This window comes from Choloepus didactylus, chromosome 6, assembly GCF_015220235.1.
Source record: "Choloepus didactylus isolate mChoDid1 chromosome 6, mChoDid1.pri, whole genome shotgun sequence".
NCBI lineage: Eukaryota > Metazoa > Chordata > Mammalia > Pilosa > Megalonychidae > Choloepus > Choloepus didactylus.
In genome coordinates this window covers 70,145,309-70,161,150 of record NC_051312.1, presented here as the reverse complement: position 1 = coordinate 70,161,150, position 15,842 = coordinate 70,145,309, and the positions used below count along the sequence as shown (strand labels likewise).

The 15,842-nt window shown below is 43.5% G+C and overlaps 1 protein-coding gene across 1 annotated transcript in view; it reads right to left on the bottom strand.

Moving 5' to 3' along the window:
• GALNT18 (polypeptide N-acetylgalactosaminyltransferase 18) overlaps positions 1–10,133 on the bottom strand; it is a 418,859-nt gene extending 408,726 nt beyond the window's left edge. The window contains 4 exon segments of the mRNA XM_037839960.1: positions 9,471–9,501; positions 9,503–9,520; positions 9,522–9,914; positions 10,011–10,133. Coding sequence (XP_037695888.1) covers positions 9,471–9,501; positions 9,503–9,520; positions 9,522–9,707 — 235 coding nt within the window. The 5' untranslated portion in view covers positions 9,708–9,914; positions 10,011–10,133.
• Positions 10,134–15,842: the final 5,709 nt, after the last annotated feature.

Sequence of the window (15,842 nt, the reverse complement as noted above, 5' to 3'; positions counted from 1 at the left end):
AGATTCAAGGCAGCACCCCTAGCCCTAGTGCAACATCAGGGGCAGCATAAAAAGCACAGCACACCATTCACTGGATCTGTGCCATCAGCCAGCAGACCACTCTGCCTCTTGCTCCCTACTTCAATACCCCCCTAAAATTTATGGACTTCTGTCCTTCCAGCTTCATTCACAGTTCTATTTCTCCCCAAAATACCACTTTGCTGCCTTCTGGCTACATTCATCAGTCATATTCAGCATGGTGTTTCCCCAAGGACCTGTACATCACCTCCATTTGGACCACTTCCTAGATGCTTCTCCACAGGGCCGCCTGTCTGTCTCAAACACCCAGGTAGAATCCAAGCAACTACCAAGCTGCAGACCTAAACGGCTTCCCAAACCCCTCAGCAGGGCAATAACCCTTCCAGCTTTTTTAAATTAAGTGAAGTCAGAAATCCTCCGGGATGGCAATGAAGATGCTCCAGTGACCTCGTGTGTGGCTCTGAATTTCATGAATACCTTTGGAAAAATACAGGCCAGCTGAACCCAAGTGACTGAAACTGACCTTCAAGGTTCACACAAACCAGCAAACCAGACTGTGGTTCTCCAACATTTCATTCTGAATTCTCCTTGAGATTCTACACCAACCTACTTATCAAGGGCAAATAACAATTCATGTCAAGTGAGTGGGAAAGAATGTGGAATTCATTTATTTTATAGCCTACATACTTCTGGATAAAAATGAAACTTTTTTGGCCATGGGAAAAAGCTGTCATCTTTGGCAAGGATTTCTACACCATGAAGATGTGGTTTGGGGCTATTAATAAAGGTAATTAGGTTCAATCCTGAATCCTGTTATTGAACTTTCTCAAAATGTCAGTCACAGATACTAATATAATTTCACATGCTAAAGTTCATTCCACAGGACAAATAACTTTACTGCTTAAATGGCACCCTGTCCTCAAACTCAAAGCACTCAGCAAACATTGCATCATCTTCACAAACTGCCAATTCAGGGATCAGATGAGGAGGACAACTACTTCTAGGTTGCATCCAAAAGCTACAGGAGCAAAAGAAAATCTCCCAATTCAGGCCTAGACATTTTCAAATTTTTAGAGACCATATATGGTTTGTAATCATGGTGAACAACCTGCTATTACAGACCTGATGTACATTAATATGCACATAATATGCCTAATAAACTTTTGGGAAACAAAAAACTGTTAATAACCCATTTTTCCCATTGTTGGGATGATCTGGACTTGATGAAGGAAGATAATGGATTTAGAAATTACTCGTATAATGTAATACATTATTAATCACAGCATTCAGAAGGGCAAATACACATTATAAGAACACCACCCAGGAATTCAATTTCCTTTTAGATTTGTTTATGCTCTTGAATTCTTTATGCCACCATCATCCTCAAAGAAAGTAACAGTCTGATCTTTTCTTTTCTCCCAAAACAGTGATTTTCAGCTTTTTTTTTTCTATAAAAGAAGTAGAACCTTTTTTAAAACGAAATATTTTACAGAATACCAAATATAAAACCAATGAAAGTGTAGTTGCTTTGGTTGCAGGGAAGGGAGAAAGGTGTGTGCAGGAGAGCACATTTGACCCTTTCACTTCTTGCAGCCCAGATCAAAACTTGTGTGCAGAGGACACAGTGTGTAGACCACTGTCCTAAGGCATCTATGTAATAATATATGTGTATGTGTATAAGAATATATAGTACAAGCATAAAAGACACAGATGATGACAGATAGATGATACAGCTATAGATTATATAGCTCTAGATCCAGATATGGATACAAATACAGATACAGATATAGCTATAGATAAAACCCACAAATCACAAACTGAATCTCAAATAGAAAAATGGGCAAAGGACATAAACAGTTCCCACAAGATGAAAACAAATATTGGGAAGATGGGAAAATACTAAGTTCCATAGTAATAAAAGGAGTGCAAATCAAAAGAACAGAACATTTGATATTGATTACATTTAACCAGAAAAAGTTGAATGATAACATCCAACACTGGCGAGACTTGGTGAAACCAGTACAATACATTGACGGTGTGGCTGTGGAGAAAGGCTTTCCTTTTGAAACACAATCTTTCATAAAAAATGTTCATACTCTTCGAGTTAGTAGTAATTCACTTCTGGAAATACATCTTTAAAAATAACTCAGAAGAAGAAAACAGTGTGATATAGATGTTCATTTCAGCCTTAATTATAACTGCAAAAAAAAAAAAAAAGGTCCAACAACAGGGAAGTGGTTGACAGAATATTATGCAGTCATTAAAAACAGAGTGTAAGTACTCTCATAAAACCCTCCACTTAATCAACTCTCCAGACTGACCAATGCTTTCCATTCTCTCTGTGAAACTAACCCCATAATGCCTTTGGCCCACTGCATCAGATATTCTCTAGTACCCCCTGCTCACATCTCCTTCCAGCAATTGAGTTGCATGCTTACCAATGAGCCGTTGGGTTTATTCCCAGCTGTGCTTATACTATTTGTACCTACCATTATAAGAGCATAATTTAATTAAATATTATATAAACAAATGAAATATGACTGCTAAAAGGATAAGAGTTGCTCCTAAGAAAACCAATTTAAATGCTTTGGAAAGACTTTATAAAGGCTAGTCGTTTAAAGAATACCAGTCAAATTACATGTGAGCAAAGTAACTGCAAAAGGCCAGACAAAAATCATAAAAATTTAAAGTTTACTACACTCAGATTACTTCCACGTGTCTAAGTTCTTGAAGCATTTTAAAGAAAACAGAACTAGAAATCAGACTTCCTAAACAGTGTATTATGGGAGTGGTTTATGCAAGGAAGATGAGGTAGAACTCCAATCAGCAGACCCAACCCAAAGACAAAGGCTTGGCCTTTAGCAAAAGACTGGCAAATTAATGTGCATATTGAATTATACCAAAAGAAAATATTTAATGCATGTATTTAATATCTTGTTCTATTTCCCTCTTTAAACTGTTGTTCAACTAATTAGCCAATATAAACCCCACTAGATTAAACAAAAGAATGGATTCTATTGCTTTTATGAAGACTATGGACTATTCTATGTTCTTATGAAGCCCACTAGGACACGGCCCAAGAGTGTCCTTGTTTACCTTTCTATCTACAGTGCCTCCCCAATGCAGTGTCTGGCACATTTTAGGTCTCCAACAATATATGTTGAATCAATTAACTAGGCAGTAACATGAAAAAATGCTTCCAACGAAAAGCCAAGTAGAAAGAGCAGAATATAAAATAGCATGTAAATCATGACTATACTTTTGTTCTTAAATATGGAGGCAAAGGGACAAAGCTAGAGGGGAATGCTCAAAAAGAAAAATAGTAGAATGAGTTACGGGTAGTTGCATATATTTTTCAATGTCTTCTTTAATATTGACACATTCTTTTGCAGATTCAAAGAGATACCAACCAAGAAAAGGAGCAAGCTTTTTCTTAAAAAAAAAAAAAAACAAAAAAAAACGGTCTTCCAAAATAAAAGCGAATCAGCATCCGCATTTCCTCAGTTCTCCAACACTCCGGTCTCCTTCAGCACTCCCGCTACTTCATCTACCTCACCATCTCAAGCAATCAGCTTTCTCCTACTAAGACAGAATCTGTACTGACACTTACTTTGTGTTTTCAAACCATCAGGATACTTTTTAAAGTCTGAAGTTATCCACCTCCTCATTTACCATCTATTTGGTTAGAAAAAAATTCTCAAAACTGCAATTTACATTCCCAAGAGATTCCCAAACACCATCTAATTAAATCATTCAATCAGAAAACAAATTAAAATGAAATATCACTGCAACCCCCAAGAGGAAAATAAACTTTTCAGTTATGACTAAAACAGACCTCTAGGGTAAAGCTCTAAAGCCTCTTCTAATTGTCAGTTCTATCCAACATCCTGCAGAACAGTTTGTGACATTTGCTGCGTCCAGGACAACTTTCCTTCCAAAGAAAAGAGAAGCCTGAGCAAGACTTCAAAGCAAAGCGTATCCTTTTGAGAATGGAAACTCTTGCATCGATGACTCATAGGTGCACTGAGCATCAGCACTTTGTACTCATTCATTCATCCACTCATCCATCCAACGCTTACTCTAAGTAAAATGTGCCAAGAACTGTCCTGAGTGTTCAACAAACATTTCTTAGGTGAATTTAACTCTACCTCTCGGCATGAAACAAAGCAAAATCCACAGTGTCCTGAGTTTTTCTACAGGAAGAGTCTCCAAGTGGGAAAGCTAATCATCCTTTGAGTTCTCTCACTCTGACACCCACTCCCACTATCGTCAACTGACTACAGGGGGCACTGATCCCTCTGCACCCCTCTGACCCACTTAGAAGACAGTATAGGATGTGGATGAGAACATAGACTCTAAAGCCAGATTAGCTGGGTTTAAATCCCTGCACTAACAGTACCAGTTGTGTCGCAATGGGCAAGTCATATAACCTTTCTGTGCCCCAATTTCAACATCTGCAAAATGGAGATAATATTACCTACCTCACAGGTTGTAAGAATTGAAGAAGTCAACATATATAAAGCACTTAGAATAGCGCCTGGCACATAATAGATGCTATATAATTTTTAGCTCATTATTATTATTTCTTATTTTCTCAGCTCTGCAGAGTAAACTACGTTGATCAAAAGGCTCTATTAACTAGAGGGAACTTGACAGTAAAAATACATAAAACAGCCTATATTATCAAGTATGAGTCATCTTATTGTCCTTTCCTACCTTCTGCCTTCAGAGAGCTGCAGTTGACCAGTCTCAAACTTTGGAGGCCCCTTCCCCATGTTCCCTAAATCCTAGCTCAAGGAAGACTCTGTCTCCAAAAAGGGAGCTGTCACTAGACAATGCTACACCATTATGGTACAAACAACTGAGTAATCTCTACCCTCCAACTGCCTTGTTTTCAGTCTTTCCCAAGTCACTGAAAATCTGACCCTCTCTCCCCGCAACCCACCTATAGATTCTGGCCTCTGTTTTTTTTTCCCGAAAGTCTGGTCATTTCTGAATATACACAGGAGTCAGAATTCAAATACTGCACATATACAAAAGAACTTGACCAATACATATTTTAAGGATCCTGCTTTCTCTTTTTTACCACTCTCCCTCAATTTTTTCAGGTATATATTTGCCTACTTACAGGATTTCCTGGGGAAAAAATCAAAAGGGCTCCTTTCAACTTCAACATTGCACTCATTTTCACATATAGCCTTTTAAATACAGACATATCTCATTTTATTGTGCTTTTCAGATACTGCCTTTTTTTTACAAGTTAAAGGTTTGTGGCAACCCTGTGTTGAGCAAGTCTATCAGCACCATTTTTCCAAGAGCATGTGCTCACACTTCCTATCTCTATGTGTCACATTTTGGTAATTCTTGCAATACTTCAAACTTTTTCATCATTATTATATCTATTGTGGTGATCTGTGATCAGTGATCTTTTATGTTCCTATTATATTTCCTTTGAGGCACCATGAACCACACCCATACGAGACAGCGAACTTAATGGATAAATGTGTGTGTTCTGACTGCTCCAACAACTGGCCGTTTCCCCATCTCTCTCCCTGTCCTTTGGCCTCCCTATTCCCTGAGACACAATATTGAAAGTAGGCCAATTAATAACCCTCCAAGTGTTCTAATGAAAAGAACAATCATAAGTATCTCACTTTAAATAAAAAACTAGAAATTATTAAGCTTAGAAGGGAAGGCATGTTAAAAGCTGAAAGAAACCAAATGCTACTAGGACTCTTGGCCAGTCAACCAAACTGTGAATGCAAAGGAAAAGTTCTTGAAGGAAATTAAAAGTACTACTCCACTGAACACACAAATGATAAAAAAGCGGAACAGCTTTATTGATGATATGGAGAAAGTTTCAGAGGTCTAGATAGAAGATCAACCCAGCCACAAAGTTTCCTTAAGCCAAAGCCTTATCCAAGCAAAGCCCTAACTCTTCAATTCTTTGAAGGCGGAGAGATGCGAGGAAGCTGCAGAAGAAAAGTTTCCTTAAATTATGAGATTTAAGAAAAGAACCCAACTCCATAATCTCAAAAGTGCAAGATGAAGCAGCAAGTGCTGATGCAGAAGCTGCAGCAAGTTATCTAGAAGATCTAGCCAAGATACTTGATGAAGATGGCTACAGTAAACAACAGATTTTCAATGTAAACAAAATAGCCTTCTATTGGAAGAAGATGCCATCTAAGACTTTCATAGCTAGAGAGGAGAAGTCAATGTCTGGCTTCAAAGCTTCAGAGGACAAGCTGACTCTTGTTAGGAGGTAATGCAGCTGGTGACTTTAAGTTGAAGCCAATGCTCATTTACCATTCCAAAAATCCTAAGGACCTTAAGAATAATGCTAAATTGGCTCTGCCAGTGCTCTATAAATGGAAAAACAAAGCCTGGATAACAGTATACCTGTTTACAGCATGGTTTCCTGAATATTTTAAATGCACTGTTGAGATCTGCTCAGAAAAAAAGATTCCTTTGAAATAGTACTGCTCATTGACAATGCACCTGGTCACCCAAGAGCTCTGATGGAGATGTACAATGAGATGAATGTTGTTTTCATGCCTGCAAACACAACATCCCTTCTGCAGCCCAAGGATCAAGGAGTGATTTAAATTTTCAAGTCTTATTATTTAAGAAATACATTTCATAAGGCTATATAGATAATGACTCTCTAATGGATCTGGGTAAAGTAAACTGAAACCTTCTGGAAAGGATTCATCATTCTAGATGCCATTAAGAACAGTCACGGCTCATAGGGGGAGACCAAAATATCAACATTAACATGAGTTTGGAAAACGCTGATTCCAATCCTCACGGATGATTTTGAGGGGTTCAAGAATTCAGTGGAGGAAGTAACTGCAGATGTGGTGGAAACAAGAGAACTGGAATTAGAGGTGGAGCAAGAAGATGTGACTGAATTGCTGCAATCCCGTGATAAAACTTGAACGGATGAGGAGTTGCTTCTTATGGATAAGCAAAGAAAGTGGTTTCTTGAGATGACATCTACTCCTGATGAAGATGCTGTGAACATTGTTGAAATGACAACAAAAGATTTAGAGTATTACATAAACTTAGTTGATAAAGCAGCAGCAGGGTTTGAGAGGATTGACTCCAATTTTTAAAGTTCTACTGTGGACAAAATGCAATCAAAGAGTATCACATGCTACAGAGAAACCTTTCATGAAAGGAAGAGTCAATTGGTGCAGCAAAATTCATTGTTGTTTTATTTTGAGAAATTGCCACAGCCACCTCATCCTTCAGCAACCACCACCCTTATCAGTCAGCAGCCATCAATATCGAGGAAGTCCCTCCACCAGCAAAAACATTAGGACTCACTGAAGGCTCAGATGATGGTTAGCAATTTTTCAGCAATAAAGTATTTTAAATTAAGGTATGTACATTTCTTAGACATAATGCTATTGCACACTTAATAGACTACAGTATAGTATATAAACATAACTTTCATATGCACAAGGAAACCAAAAAATTAGTGTGACTCTTTTATTGCATTATTCACTTTATTGTGGTACTCTGGAACCAAACCTGCAATATCTCTGAGTTATGCCTGTAATGTGATATGGTCCATATTCAACATAATAGGGGCCCAAAAAGTGATGAGCTCATGGGTTAATAATGTCCCCTCACTGCTTTGCGAAGCAGTACCTTGCTCTCCTCCTCCCTGACCAGACTGAGGGTATACAAGAATCATTTTCCATGAACATACACACATGCAGAATCTGTGAATGAAATCTTTTAAAATCAGTGGGAAAACTGGAAATGCCAAAGTAAGGCATGGCCTTGTGTCTCCCTGGGAACACTCTGAATCACCCTGGGCAAACACTGTACTTCTTTTGCTGATTAATTGTCATCAAGATACAGAGAATGGAAAAGGACACATAAGAAACAGCAGTAACAGGCACACATCAGATAGATAAATTGGCCTTGCCAAATCCAGCTGCCAGATGGAGAGAGCAGGTATGAAAGAGAAGCTGTCCCATCTTCTGAAGTGTCAGAGCTATGGGCTGGTTTTTAAGTCATGAGTCAGGAAGCACAATGGATACTGGGTTCCTCTCCCACATTCACCTGAACCTCCTCTGGGAAGGAACTATTCTGGACCTGTGGGGAAACACGTGAAACGAGGACAGAGCTACTGTCTCACCCTGAAAGGGGCAGCAGGTGGAAGGCTTGGAATCCAGACACCCAGGTGTAAAAAGGAGAGTGCTCTTGAGGAAGAGAGCCTTCAATTCAACTAGCTATTTGCCAAGGACTGTGTGTGCTGGACCCAAGGCCAGTGGATTGCTGCTAGATTTACAAGTGAGCTAGGCTCGACCCTGCCTTTAAGAAGCTCACACACCTGACAAAAAGCCGGGTCTCCGGGAAGCGAAGAAAAAGAACTGTGAACGCGAGAGGAACTCAACGTGTGCATACGCGGTGCCAGAACCCCATTCCCTGCCTCTGACAGTTCTTCGGACCGGGTTGCCTCGGGAGATCGTCCCGCACCCCATCCTCCTCTTAGCCCCACCCCTGGTCTGAGGCACAACCACCCTGCACAGTCTTCAACTTTAGACCTACTCCGCACGGGTCTGTCTGCTCCGCTCCAGCCGCTCCCCGGGCTTGGGAGTGAAACTACCGGAGCCAACAGCTTTCACTGGGCCGCTGGAGGCCCCTTGGGAACGCGGCCCAAGGAGAGTTCTCCCGGTCTGTGGTGGAGGCTCAACCGCACTGGACAGAGCCCCAGAGCTTCTACGCCTCTTCAAGGCATTTATACCTGCTCCCAAAGAAGGACAAGAGGGTCCTAGCCCCGCGGGCTGGGGTAGGGATGGAGACTGCTACAGGTTCAAGCGGCGTCCCGAGCCCCAGATCCCCGGGTTTATCGCTGCATTTCCACCCAGTCTGCGGACCTTGCACAGCAGTTCTAGGGCTGGGGCGGTGCAATCTAGATTCCTAGCCCGGGGTTGTCCCGCAGCCTGCGAGTCCTAAGCGCCAACAGCTGAGGCCGCGCGGGCATCTCGCCCAGGGTCTTTACATGGCTAACTGAACTTGACTGCCTGGCGCGCTTTCTCTTGTACACACACAAACATTCACACGCCCAGACACCCTGAGCCAGACCTGTATGCGACCTCGACAGCCCGCGAGCAATCCGCCCGAAGTCACACGCACATTTGGACACGTGCGGAGCGCGCCCCCACAACGCCAGCTAGCTGCATACACCCGCGCGTGCAACCCCGCACACACACACACACACACACACACACACACACACGTATGCTGGAGAAACGCACACGGTCACAGACTCGGAGGGTCCCGCACAGGCATGAGCGGACATGCAGGGCCCCAAGCTTCTGAAGCCCCAGCGCCCCGCTATCCCTCCGCTGCTGCGCACCGGTCCAGGGCACCTCGCGCGGCGCTGCGCACTCCCCGGCCTCCAGGGCCGCCCAAGTTTCCCAGGGCGCGCGTACCTTGGATGTGCTGCTTGATAACGTTCTCCAGGGTGGTCCAGTCGTTCAATGAATCTTTAAGGTGTCCCCTTTGTCTTCCTCCACCTTCTTATCGGGCGCAGGCTCCTGTCCCCGTACATACACGCTGGCGATGTAGTTGGTGACCCAGCCCACGTAGAGCAGGCAGATGATGTTGGTCATGCCGCTCAGGATCACGCAAGTGGACACCAAAGTTTTGGTCTTCCTGGTGCACACCATTCTGGGCTCCCTCCTCCATATAGAGCTCCCCAGGGCCCTCTTCGCCAAGCGCCCCGGACTCCCCCGCGCTCACACTCCCTAGCACACCCCGGGCCGCTGGGCGCCCGCGCACCTGAGTCCCGAGGTTCTCCAAAAGCCGGTCCACTGGCTGTGGAGATGCTGTGCCCAAGTTTGCAGTAACCGCCGCTGGCCACCCGGAGAGAAAGCCTGACAAAGGAAACGAGGTGTTTGGGTTTTTTTTTCCCAAATTAAAAATCCCCGAGCCCTTCCAGGAGCGGTCACGAGTGGTCGGCAGCCGCGCACCCGGATATGTGTGTCCAGGAAACTTTGGCACTGCTTGCGTCCACGGTCGCGCCACTTCCCATCGCCCAGCGCCGGTTGCCTCGGCGGTCCACCCGCCCGCGCTGCTAGAAGGACCGCGGCGGCGGCGGCGGCGGCGGCGGCGGCGGCGGCAGGGAGAGCCGCGGAGAAAAGCTGCCTGGCCCTCTCCGAGCGACAAGCGCCGCCGCCAATCGGGCTCAGACTCCGGAGAGGGGTTGGTGCTGGGCCGCCGCGGACCAACGGGGAGGGGGCGGGGGGCGGAGCCCGGTCCCGGGGCCCCACCTGCTGGCCGCCCCGGGCTCCCGCCCCGCAGGGACCCGCCTGAGCCTCCACTCAAAGCCCGCGTGGGCTGCCCCAGGCCCGAGGCTCACCAGTCCCAGTCCCTGGGTCGAAGATTCCACCTTCACTGGGATGCCATCTCTTGTGCAGAAATCTTCGGCCTTTGGGGGCTCGTGCGGCTTGGCTCCCCTCAACCGCCCCCGCGGCGAGGCTTCCAGCTTTTGTCCCACCAGCCAACTCCTCGACTCTTTTTTTTCTCGTTGCCCGGACGCAGACAGAAGCGTGGACCGGATCACCTGTCCTGCTTTCCCTCGGTCAGGCCTCGTGGGCGTCTACTCCCTCCTTGGCGTCACTTCGGCCTCCACCCTGACCTTCGCCCTGTGTCTGTGCGTCTGCGTCCTGGACTTGTGCAGATCTGGCAACAAAGGTGTCAACCCTCCAAGTAGACACACTGGTAACCTGTTAGATGTCTCTGAACCACCACCACCACCACCACCACCAGCATCACTGAAGTTTTTTGCCCCTATTACATTTTTTTTTAAGTCTGTGCTGCTCCCAGGACCAGGCCGTGTCCTGTAACTCCAGCTGTTATTTTATGGGACCAGGTTCATCCCAGTGCATAGGGAAACCCTGCATGGAAAGTCCCTGGGGGAAATTGTAAACTCTCTGTGAACTGTGAAGACCCTCGACTGCTATTATTGGTCTTAAGGAGGGCAGCCAGAAAGAAACTGTGACTGACAAGCAGAGGGCATAGCTGGACTCCAATGGTGACACTTTATTAGAGCAAAGAGCAAATTTTATTAATTTTACCTCCTTCTGCTTAATATTACACCGACTTCTCAGCTCCTGAGCAGAATTCCTTTAAACAAAGGATTTTTAAAACACAGATTTCTCTCTCCTCCATCTCTGGGATGCCTCTTCCTGGCCACACTGTGGTATGCCAGCACTCCAGCCTGCCATGGTGGCATTCAGGGTAGCTAGCTCCCTCATATGATGTCGTCTGGATTCAAAGAACTGGTCCCACAAAAAAGAGAGGACACAGAACCAAAAAAGGGGCACTTTATCGACCAATCAGTCAAGAGTCCTTCAACCCAGGCATTTGTTTACAGAAAGCCTCCAAATCATGCTGTACAAACAGTCACAAACTAGGGTTCCTAGAAGATTCTCTTTACTCACAACTGGAGGAGAGAGTGTTACCTATGGGTTGAGGAGTGGGTTAGGGGGAGGGAGGAAGAGAAGAGATGAGAGAAGAAGAGAGGAGAGAAGAGAAGAGTGGAGAGAAGAAGAGAGGAGAGGACTATTTATGTGTCAATGGGTGTGAGAGCAAACGAAAATTTGCACTTTCTGAAAAGAATCAAGGCAGAGAAACCTGCTTCCTCCACAAAGGATTAACACCTGTCTCTACCTCTCTTCTCCTCTGGACATATAAATCAGCTCCTGGTTGGATGGAATTACAAGCAATGGCCTCAAGTACAGCTAATGGCAAAGGTCTAATCCTTCCTAGTGCTCTGTCCTCTGTCTCAGGATGAATGCTGGTTGTTCAGGTCTTCTCAGGATCTTCCTAAACCACCACAGGGCAAGAGGTAGTGGAAGCAATACTCATATTTTTCACATTCTTAATGAAAAAACAAAAAAAAAAGAAAGAAAGCTCCAAGTTTGAAAATAAGGTTCAAAGAGAAAATAAAGTGAATTGTGTGTCCTTAACTTTTGTACCAGTTGATCCTCTGAGATAATCTGTAACTGTGGAAAGGATGTATACAACAAAAGAAAAATGCAGAATAGACTCTCCTCTGAAAGGTCACAAGGTCAAGGTGACCAATTCAAAGAATATTCACTGGAAGTGCAGCCAGACTGCCAGAGTTCTAATCCCAGGTCCACCGCATATTAATCATGTGAGCTTGGACACTAGGACTCCATTTCCTCATGTAAAATGTAAGCAGTAGTTTGAAGAAATAAATGAGTGAATGCACAAGACAGGGCTTTAACTACTGCAGGACACCTCGTGGGTGCTCAGGATCCTGTGAGTGTCTTTCCAGGAATAAGAACTCTTCCCTTCCAGGCCAAGTTCAGCTCCATGAACTTCCTCTTGCTGTTTAGCCATACCTGGTTTCTCTACCAACCCATATCAGTCCTCTCTCCCCTAACAGAAGCTAACAGGAATGGGCAGCAAGGTGCTCCTTTGCACTAGCTGGGCTCCAGCACATTGGCTTTCTATTCGTAATGTCTGTCTTTATGATCAGTGGTTCAGGGATCTTCACAGGTTGGACAGGCAGTTCAAAACTGAGGCTGGTTTCCAGGACTTTTATTCCGACTACTCTCAAATTTTCCGCTTAAGACTTCTAACTCCTTGGTTTTAAGCAAGGGAATTGGAATGAGCACAAAAACTCTGTCCACTGTCTCTGCATAGTCACAAGCCAGAAAGGAGCTGTCCCCCATGTAAGCCCCTTGTGACGAATACCCACATAGAGACTCATGTCTTTGGCCCCCAGTCTAATTACATTCAACCCAACAAGTATTTATTGAGCCCCTGAGGCTTTTGTCTGAATGACCAGTTGCCCTGGGGCCCTGTACAGTTTACTCCAAACATGAGGATATAACCTGAATCTAATAATTTAATCTATTGGGGCTTTTTAGGGCCTGGAAAGCTGATAAAAATCATTTCTTGGACTGGAAGGGATGTTCTGATTCTCAAGTCAGGTGTTTTAACTAACTTCTAAGTATTTCCTCACCTTTATGGGGAAGAAATCCTGCCTTGGAGGATCATTGTGAAGAGTTAATCAGTAATGAGTATGAGCCAGCCTAGCACAGACTCTAGTACAAAACAGTCTTTAAATCTGTAACTACGCATTTGAAGCTGGGGTCTCTTTCCACTCCTGCTACAAGAGGAAAATGAAGTACCCCTTAAAGAATCTACAAAAAGCCTGGCAATCCCTGATAGTGTCTGCCCTCTACAGCCTTTGCATTTCACACATCTGACTTGGGTAGAAGCTGATCTTTTGATGGGATTCGATGGGGGAGCTACTAAATAGCACCTCTTTACCCACAAATACAGCCACACTCATCCTACCATTAATAAATATATTAGTAGCATCTTTCATATCGGGGTTGGAAAAAGCCACGTAATTAATGAGTACCCTGACCTGAGGGTTAAAGAGGAACAGTGGGCCAATCTTAGCCAATGGCAGGAGTCCACTCATCAGAGAGGGCTGTCCATGGTCACTTACTCCCACCAGATGGCAGCACCAAGCAAAGCCTTGCGGCTGGAGAGGCCAATTGGGATTTGGAGATTAAAGGAGTCAAAACCGGCCCTGACAGTGGAAAGCCTCAATCCCTGGGCTGGTGGCATGAGAAGTGGGGCTGCCAGGTTCCTAGGAGGATGGTGATTGTTGAGGCTTGCAAAGGGATAGATGCAGGGTTCACAGATAAAAGGCTATGGAAGAACAATGGGACCAAGACTGAATTCTGCCAAGCCACAGATATAGGATATTATTGAAAGAAAAGGCACACTTAAGGGGGGGGGGGGGGGGGCAGTGAATGAAGGGAAGAATGTATATTTAGTAGCTAGTTTGGCCCAGTACTAGTGTTTTTCATTTGATGTCCTTTGAGCACAAAGGACTCAGGAGCCTAACAGCCTGCATTCATATCCCACTTCTGCCTTTTACTGGCTGTAAGATCTTGAACAAGTTACTTAACCTCTCTGTGCCTCAGTTTCTTCATCTGTAAAAAGGGAATAATAATGATGATACCTACCTCATAGGAATGTTGTGAGAATTAGATGAATCAATGTATATAAAGCACATTGAAGACACTATATAACTTTTGGCTATTATTATTAATATCACTATCTATGAGCTCTGAAATATCTGAAAGGTAGATGAAAGAAGAGAAAAACAAGCCTCCCAGAGGGAAATTTCCTCCAACTAGAACCAAAGGATCCTAGGAACTGACTCTTGGCTTCTCCTCTTTTGCTTTACTCAAGGTCCAAAGCAATTCCTAGCTGAATCTCAGGGTAGATAATGACAGGACTCCTGCATCTAGACCCATCTGTCCATTTAGTCATTCCCTAGATATTTTCTGAGTGCCTACTCGGTACCAAGCACTGCTGTGAGACAACTCACAGACGAGCACCCTGCCCTCAAGGAGATCATTGTTTAATAGAGGAGGACAACAAATAAATAAGTATGTAATGAAGTAAACTGAAATAAACTGCTCCCTGATATGTTATATTAATATGAAAGAAAAAGGTGCAGGCTGTTGATGGAGGCACCAAATTCCTCCCCAACAGATGGTTATCCAATTTCTTAACAACTCCACTTCCATTCAGTTCTGCTGGGTGGAAATCTATTCTTTAGACCTAGAGGAACTATTTGCAAGATATTTAACAGATCAAGGATTCATATCCAGAATATATAAAGAATTCATAAAAACCAATAAAATACAGAGGCAAAAACATCCAAATGAAAAATGGCAAAGCATACAAGGAGATAATTAACTGAAGAGAAAGTATAAATGGCCAGTAAGCATATGAAAGTATGTGTTCAAACTTGTTAATAATCAGGACATAATTTTTTTTAATTCAGATATCATATTTCACCTATCAGATGGACAAAAAATTTTAAACATGATAATTTTCAAGTAGTGGAGAGGATGGGAAACAAGGACTCACATCTCTGGCTGGTGAGAGTATAATTTGGTACAGTCACTTTGGAATGCAATTTGTCAGTAAAGATAAATTAAAAATGCACACACCCTATGACCTTGTACTTAAAGTATAGTCCATGAGTCAGTAGCATCAGCATCACGTGCTTAAAAATGCAGGATATCAGGCCCCACTTCTACTGAATCAGAATCTACATTTTAACAAAATCCCCGGATTCATATATACATTAAAGTCTGAGAAACATCAAACTGTTAACCATGGGCTTTCTTTGAGAAAAGGATCAGGGTAGGAGTAGTGGCCAACTTCTGAACCTCTTACCAGGTTCATTTGTAATGTCTGAATTTTTACAATGAAAATTGCTTAATTTAATACTTCTGAAATTAGAATTTTTTAATTTAAAAAAATGATTATTTTTGTTATGCTGAAATCTGCTTTGCATTGGTTGCAGTCCCTCTTTGTGACCTGAGCTAATTCTGTGACCTCTCTCAGTCTGTTTTCTCATCTGTAAAGTAGGGATAATGATTACACCCAGCAAGCAAATGCCCAGCCCAGCTTTACATTGGTGGCCTTGAGCACATCACACAGCACTCAAATCAAGCACAACTTGACCTTTGACATCTGCAATGACAACCCTTCATCATTGGGTAAATGGCTATCCTTTATCATTTATGGCCCTAGGGGTAAGAGCAATACTGGGGCAGGAAGACTGTCACCAAATGGAATGAATACACATACATACATACACATAGATCCTTGAGCTACTTATGCTAGTTCTAGGTGTTTCCTGTTGAAAAAAAATAACAAGAATAATCAAGATATATAACCACTTTCAACATGTAGCGAGAGCAGGGAATGTTAGCAACTGCCACCTCTTT